The following is an 8,565-nucleotide window of genomic DNA, read 5'->3' on the forward strand; positions in this document are numbered from 1 at the left end:
AACAGGGGACAGATGATATTAACTGGTTGACCAATAAAAATAAATGTGACCTTGTTTCTGTCCATGTATGTAATACCTGTGTGTCCTAGAGTTGGACATCTACCATCTACACAAACAGAGTACCACCAACATCCCCATTACAAAGTTATCAAAAGCACGACCAGATCACATCAATTTTCTGCCCTCGCTCCCTACATTCTTGGTACTCCATCATCCATGCTGTAAATGATTCGGCATGTCATTAAAGTTCTTTAATGTATATTCTACTGCCCCAGACTGTAAATGAATTAAAGCAAAAATATTATTAATAATCTTGTTATAGCTCTGATGGCATATTATAGTGCTTACAGTTAACCTGGGCTTTGAAACAGTTATGTGTTCAATCAAGGAACAGATGGATGCCAACAACTTTAAGACTCTAAGCAACCGAAAAGTATCAGGGCCTCTGTTTAAAAAAGGCACTCTACTCCTTTTGAATCAGACACTATAGCCAACATAAGAAGCCAACACAATTTATCTTCATTTTCAATTTATGTTCATTTTCACAATTTATCTTCATAATTTATTTTCATTTTCATTTTGGTGGAAGTTGACTAGCATGCTCCTTGACAGTGAGAAGAGAACGTGCTTCCTTTCATGCTGTGTTCCATATACACAGTGATGATACCAGGAAGACGCCCATGGATCTGTGTTGAACTACTGAGTGATGTGTCAGACTAAGGATACTTTCTAGATTTTTTTGTGGTGTAATATGTAAGATTACATGAGGTTGGTTTGATTGCCTTATCTTTTGATTAACAGAAACACATGCTGCCTCCATCACCCCCAAATTTGGACAGTTACAAAGAGAATAAGAATGGTGTAATGGCTCTTGAACTTGGTATAATTGTTTGCTTATTAAGGAAATCCTTTGTCTTAGCCAACAAGAATTCTCTAATTAAACAGAATGAATACAAGTTTCAGGACTATTTTGCTCCTCCTTGATCCGATTTTACTAACACTGTCATAATTATATATGCATGAAAATTAAGTCTGAGTGTGTAGGGAAAAACATATTAATATAGTTTGGAATTTAAATCTCTATATATAGGTAATCTAAATAAAAGTATGTGTAACAATTTTCTATAAGAAATCTGATACAGTGGTAAATACCTTCAGGTTAAATCAGGAAAACAACAGTGCATATTTGCTTAGCTGGTATGTTACTGATTTTGACTGTCCCTCACAGCAGAATCTAGATAGTCCCTTTCCCTGTTTCTTTGTATATATGTACGTGTGTGTGTGTGTGTGTGTGTGTGTGTGTGTGTGTGTGTGTGTGTGTGTGTGTGTGTGTGTGCTTGAGTGAGAGAGAGAACAAGGGGGGAGGGAGGGAGGGAGGGAGAGAGAGAATGTGTGTGTGAGGCTGCAATCTTCTGTGGCACTGCAGAGGTCAGAGGTTAATATTAAGAAGTTTTCTTCAATCAACTCCCCACCTTATTTTTTGAGATAGATAGATTTGCCTCCTGCAGTACTGGTATTTCCGGTATTCTGTGACACAAGTGACTTTTTATTTTGGCATGGATGCTGAGGATCTAAACTCAGTTCCTCACGCTTAACACAGCAAGTGCTTTACCCTCTGAGCCATCTCCCCAGCCCCTCTTTCTCTATTCCTTAAAATATCAAGATTTAAATTTGTTTGACTCTCTGTCTTCTCTGCTAAATATGACGTTTCTATGGTGATTTCTTGCAACATTCTTGTTTTCTCATTTTTCTTTTTCTTTTGTGAGTCTATAATGAAAATAGAGAAATACTTTGAGAATTGTCCCTAAAGCATAACAATAGTCTTGCGTTGTGGGAGATGCAGAGAGAATGAAGATGAGCCAGTTTGTTTTTGGCATCACAACTTACTGAAATCATATCTTCTATAAACCATTCAAATATGGATCTGTTATTCTTGATTAAAATAAATGCAGCATTTTTGTCTTAAATTTTCTATTCTGCTAACTAGACTCCATACGTTCGTCATTTCCAGTTCAGATAAGGAATTTCTTGGTTTTTTTTTTCATTGTGTTATTGGCACTTTATTAAAGACAAAAGGAGCTATTTTAAAGATAGATATGAAACTGTTCTTTCCTATAAACTTGACTTCCATTGCTTCTACAAGATAAGTTAGTTGATTCCTTTATTAACTTTTTAATTTAAAAGACTACTTCTTTTATTAAAAGGCTTAAGGAAAAAGCACAGTCATTGATTTATGGATTTTTGTAATATAAATCCCACTCATCTACAATCTTTGTTCTATAATTTCTATTCAGACATAATTCCATCCAGTAGCACTCCATGTGACAAAAGCTGATAAAAACGCGGCTCTCTCAGGCAAGCCCAATGCGGTGGCAAGGCTGTGGCACCTCTTGGAACTTTCCAGTGCGGCTGAATCTGAGAATTATTCTTTTTTTCTTTTCCATGATTAGCAAATTTAATGTTTTAGAATACAAAACTAACTTCATTAGGGAGAGGTTATGTTTTATTTACTTCATAATTCTGTTGAATTCATAAAGGCATGAGAAAAGTGTTTGAACCTTTCTTTAACAATTCCCTTAACCCAATATCAATGACAGGAAATTGGATCATTTTAGAGTTTGTGTTACTAAGAATTACAAAGAACCAAAAACAGATCCACACATAGTAAATCAACCACTGAGTGAAACAGTAGAGTGTGTGCTGTTATTCTTGTCTTAACTGTCTTATCCTGTCTTAACTGTCAAACCATTTCTCAGAGAATACTTGGGCATAGCACACCTCTATATTTTACTTGAGGAAAAATATGTATATTTAGACTGGAACTACATAATTAAGAGAAGAATTATTCACAAATCACTTTTAACACAGTTTTCTTTTTGTTTCTTTTGTATCCTGATTGTTAAATCTTGATCTACCTGCAGAAGAATACAAGTTTAACACAAATCCACTACTTTTTATTCTGTAACCTTGACATTGAGGTGTACCCAAACTCTGTAACATTAACCTGCTAAATATATTATAATTTCATTGTACTTTTGAAGTACACAATTAAGCATCTACAATCATAAAGATTTCCTACAGAACTCATGTGCCACAGATCTTACTTTTCTATACTGAAGTAACTTTACTTTCCAAGACAGTCTATATGTTGAAGGTATTTTTTCAAGAAGGCATTGGCAGAACCTCAATTGTATTTACAAAATATAAGTAGAAAAGTAGAAAACCTCCTTTTGTGGCATATCACTTCAGTTATGGTTGAGTTAATCACTAAGAAGGAAAGACTCTTATGAAAGTTAAGACAAGCAGTCTAGAACAAACTGACAGAGTAAAAAGTATCAAGTGTCACTACAACTTAAGTAAGGACTTTAATGCTCATTTTCCCCAATTCAAAACACCAGACTTTGGTGTTCTAAACTTCATTGTGCACATAGATGGTCCACGACATTATAGGCCAGTTGCCAGTGTCTTCATGTTAAGTCTGTAACAATTTTGGACTCTGGGATCTACAGCTTCATGTAGGACTACAAAGCATAACTGATTATGTATACCAAACTAGTTTAAATCATTGTTGAATAAGTGACTTACATAACAAATCATTCTTTGCATACTGTAAAAATAAAAATTAATTATCATGAACAACTCTTTAAAATAGCCATAATTAAGAAAACAGCAAGTAAGCTGGGCATGGTAGCCCACGTCTTTAATCCCAGCACTCAGGAGGTAGAGGCAGGTGAATGTCTGTGAGTTCAAGGCCAGCTTGATCTACATAGAGAGTTCCAGGACAGCAGGGCTACAGGGAGATCCTGTCTCAAAATGACCAAAAAAACAAACAAACAAAAAAAAAACAAAACAAAACAACAACAAAAAACCCTGAAGAAATCAGCAAGTACAGAAAAGTATATTTCAAGGTAGTTTTTCCAGTTGAAATAAAATTTTTCTTACAGTTTATTACTTGATATCTGATCTGAATGTATACTTTTAAAAATATCTTATTTTTCTTTTACATTCATGAGTATACTGCATGCATATATATGAGTGTGCCCATACCGACGTCAGAAGAGAGTGTTAGATTCCCTGGAACTGGAATTAAGGATGCTTCTTAGCCACCATATGGGTGCTCGTAATCAAACCCAGGTCCTCTGCAAGAGCAGTCAATGCTCTTAACTGCTGAGCCATCTCTCTAGCTTCCAGTGAACACATATTTTTAAGATTAGATATAATTTCATTGTTTCTAATTTCTATACTACTGTGTTATACAATGGGCAATTTCTGAGATGCTTGAAGAAAAAAAACCAATCATAATTCTATACTGAAAATAATTTAATTTAAAGTAATCTCAATTTCTTTCCTTTTCTTGTCCCCAAATGTTGACTTTCAGGTTTGGCTGTGGATCTCTTTGGTGAGCGTATATACTGGGCTGACTTTGAGCTCTCTGTCATCGGCAGTGTTTTGCACGATGGCTCTGGTTCAGTGGTCTCTGTCAGCAGCAAGCAAGGTATGCAAAGTGCTTTCGGTTTTACTTTGTTACTGAGATTATTAATCCATCACACAGACATGTTACTAGAGAAACTGTACACTCTGGACTTCCTCAAATTCTCCTTTCAACTTGCAACACTTATATTAATTAAAATGTCCAACCCTCCTGGGATAACAAAGAAGCCAGGGCAGAAGAGCTCCTAAATTTAGGCAAACATGGGTGGTGGTTGTCCATGCTCAGAAAATAATTTCATTCTGTAAATTATTATATTCTGAGCAAGAGTAGAACATGCCATGTAGTCATGATCAGTTGTATTCAATTCCAATTTTAATTTTTTTAAATTTATTTTTATTTTATGTGTATGACTGTTTTGCCTGCCTGGATGAAACTATACTATGTATGTACAATGTCTGTAGAGGCTGGAAGTGGGCATCAGAGCCCCTAGAACTGGAATTACAGATGCTGTTTAGCTACCATGGGCATGCTGGGAACTGAGTCTAGGTCTTCGGCAAGAGCAGCCATTGCTCTTAACCTCTGAGCCATTTTTGTTCTTTTTTTTTTTTTTTTTAAATTACAATGCCAGTCTGCAGGAAACGGGTCATTGTGATCAGGAAACATCATAGGTAAAGCTGTGGATTTACCCCTCAGGCCAGCAGTGCAGGACCTCCCAGCTCTGTGTCTGTTCTGGTTCCCAGCTGTGCTTTCTCTCCTCTCTCTGGGTCTCTCCCATTTTCTGGTGTCGTCTCTTTGTTTCACACTTTCTTTGTCTGGCCATCAATTCCTTGGTCTGAATTTAATTTGTCTTTTTTCCTCTTCCCTCCCCCAGCCCTTAGCTTGATTTACCACAAACACATTATAAACTTGAAAACTTGTACTGTGATGTTATATTTACTGAATGTAACTTTGCTTCAAGTGGGGTATTTTGTCATTAAAATGAAGAAGCCAAACCAATAATTGAATGGAAATCCCATTGTGCTTTGCTTACTGTGTATGCTTCACTGTTGTCATCCCTGTGTTTTTGGGGACAGGGTCTCACATTGTAATCCAGCGTGGTTTGGAGCTTGCTCAATAGCCCATCTTAGCCTCAGACCCATGACAAGCCTCCTGCCTTGGCTTCCTGATCCCCCAAAGTCTGGGATTACAGGTGTAACAGATCATGTTTAGCAAATGTGTGATACCAGATGGATGGCCCAACATGGAACAAGTCCACATTTCCAGAATTTCTAAATATATGAGCATAGCATATATAATTTATAAATATAAATTTTCTGTTGCAGATGAAATGTACACTGTAGAATGTCAAGAAATATTGAAGGAAAAAAATATATACAAGCATTAAAGTCATTTTGTATTTTATAAATCTTCTATACCATTAGTAAAATATTAATGCTTTGTTGTAAAAACTTTTTTAATTATTATTTTATGTAATGAGTGAATTGCCTTCATGTATGTAAGTGCACCCATGTTGTGCACTGCCCACAGAGGTCAGAAGAGTGCAATGGATTCCCTTGGAACTGGAGTTATGAATGATTGTTAGCTGCCATATGAGAGCTGGGAATTGAACTCAGGTCATCTGCAAAAGCAGCTAGTGCTCTTAACTGCTGATCCATTTCTCCAACCTCTAATGTCTTGTTTTGAATAAAGTATTTTGTATTTCAAAATACTTGTTTTAAAGTTCAGTAGCAAAAGTTAAATTATTTTTGACAAAGTGTTGTAAAATAATATGCAACAAACATGGAAATTAATGATAACTATTATTTTTAGAAAAACTACTCGTGTGATTGCCATTTGCCAGTTTTTTCTCACTTCTAAAGCAGATGATTTTTTTTTTTTTTGTAGGACTGCATTTTGCAGTATTGTCTCACATAGCCCAGCTGGGCTCAAAGTTATGGCTCTCTGTTTCAGCTTCCTGGGGGCTAAGATTATGGACATGTGCCTCCATGCCAACAATTTTTATTTTATTCTTTAAAATCAACTTGTAATTGCATAACAAACCACTAATTCAAATGATAGAATTCAGCTATTAGTTTGATCCTTGATACTGTTTGAGAATTCTGTGAATAGATTGTTGTGTCACAGATGAGAATGGACTTTCTTTTGTCAACAATATAGCCGCGATTACTCAACATGTAATAACCCACAGACAATTCATGGTCATGCTGGAGACACGGTGATGATCAAAATGTTTTGCAATATGTTCTAAGTGTCAAGTTTACCTTTGCAAAGATTCCTACTGAATAATTTAATTCAACAACTTTGTAGCTACCATTAAAAATATTATGATTTTAAAAATTGATTTTTTTAAAAAACAGTAATTAGACCTTGAATACCTTCAGTGTTTGTTTAGCTCTAAATGTATATAAAACAGTTTTTGTTAGCAAATATTAATTGTTAAAATGCTTGGCTTCATTATGATATTTTCATGTATGTCTATAATATATTTTGGTCATATTCATACCATCCTTAGTTCCTCTCTTTTTAAAAATTCCAGGTTTGCTTCATCCACACAGGATTGATGTCTTTGAAGATCATATATATGGAGCAGGACCTAAAAATGGTGTATTTAGAGTACAGAAATTTGGCCATGGCTCAGTAGAGTTCCTAGCCTTAGATGTTGATAAAACAAAAGGTGTTTTGATTTCCCATCAATATAAACAACTAGATTGTAAGTAAAATATATTGAAAATGTCCTTATCCCTCTTATAATAATGTGTTTTAAATACTTTAATTATAAAAATGTCCTTATCCCTCTTATAATAATGTGTTTTAAATACTTTAATTATTTCCATATTTCCAATAAGCTAGATAAATTTTATTTTTACATCATCAGGTTTCTGAAATAATCAAACACTGAATCCCATTTTTTTGCCATCATAAAACACTTTGCCATCATAAAACACTTTGCTGTATTTTAAAGTTAACTATTAAAAATTGTGTTTTATAAAAAAAAAAAATTTTAACCAAAACTTGTAAATTTGTAAATCTACAATGTAGTTATTGAAAGTAATCAACAGCCATTTCTGACTGTTATAAACAACCACGTGACTACAATACCATTAACCCTGCAAGCCTCAAGAATATGCATGGAAATCTCTTTCCAAGACTTGTATTTTCTCTGACTTTTTGTTTATGATTTATTAAAAACAGGAATCTCCAACCTAGAAGGGAGTCAGTAAATAAATCGCTGAGGAAATTGTCTTGAAAATATGTTCCAAACACATTTAAGAACAAAGTAAAAAGTGTTGCCAAAATTGTAACATCCTGCATGTATCAGCTCAGCATTCATGAAGCTGTTTCAGATTTATTTATGGAAAGCCGGTAGCGATTTCATTTTGTTTTATGCAATTATCTTGAAAAATAACAATATCTATCCAAGTCACTAGAAAACATTAAAGTAGAATGTCAAATTTTTAAAAATTCTACCTTTATGTCTTGCTGCCTTTAAAACCAAATGGATATGGTTTTATGGTTAACTGGAGAACCGCCCCCATCTCATCTTGTAGTTCTGTATAATTGATATTTACAGTTAGCCATTGCCAGATTCATCACACATAAAAATTAATCTATTCTAGAAATACAGAAGAGTGTGAGAAGTGGGTCTTTATTTTTTATTTTGCCTGCCTCTGCCCAAGTGCTCGGATGGGAATAAAGGCATGTGCTACCACTCCTAGCAGCCATGTTTTTTATAGATGAAAAGTTCTGTGCACTAGATAGCATCTCTCTTTAATTCTGATGACATAATTTCTAGGAAAGATCAGCTCTGCCCAAAAAAAATGCCTATTAGGTAAAAATTTAGACAAAAATAATCTTGTGCCAAGTTGCATGCACCCAAACTCCTGTGAAGTAGAAACAAATTTAACATATTTCAAATCATATCTTTTGTTTATATTTGAACTTTAAAAATATAAATTTTTGTCTTTGTGAATATCAGGGAATTTGTTTATGTCTCTTAGAACAGTACTCTGAAGATCTAAAATGATGTTTAGATGCCTAACATCTTCAGTTGGCTTTCTTGTAAATACAGTCCTACTATGTACTCCAGGCTCTAGGACCTATTCATTATTTGTTAAGATATATATATATATATA

The 8,565-nt window shown here is 34.5% G+C and overlaps 1 protein-coding gene across 1 annotated transcript in view; it reads left to right on the plus strand.

Annotated features, from left to right (window-relative positions):
- The window catches only part of Lrp1b (LDL receptor related protein 1B), a 2,166,816-nt gene that overhangs the window by 2,063,612 nt on the left and 94,639 nt on the right, over window positions 1-8,565 (plus strand). Inside the window, exons 80-81 of the mRNA XM_008825194.2 lie at window positions 4,379-4,495; window positions 6,969-7,142. Of these exons, the coding sequence (XP_008823416.1) occupies window positions 4,379-4,495; window positions 6,969-7,142 (291 nt within the window). The remainder of the gene's footprint in view (window positions 1-4,378; window positions 4,496-6,968; window positions 7,143-8,565) is intronic.

Source organism: Nannospalax galili, unplaced genomic scaffold (genome assembly GCF_000622305.1).
Source record: "Nannospalax galili isolate Female #2095 unplaced genomic scaffold, S.galili_v1.0 scaffold87, whole genome shotgun sequence".
Classification (NCBI taxonomy): Eukaryota; Metazoa; Chordata; class Mammalia; order Rodentia; family Spalacidae; genus Nannospalax; species Nannospalax galili.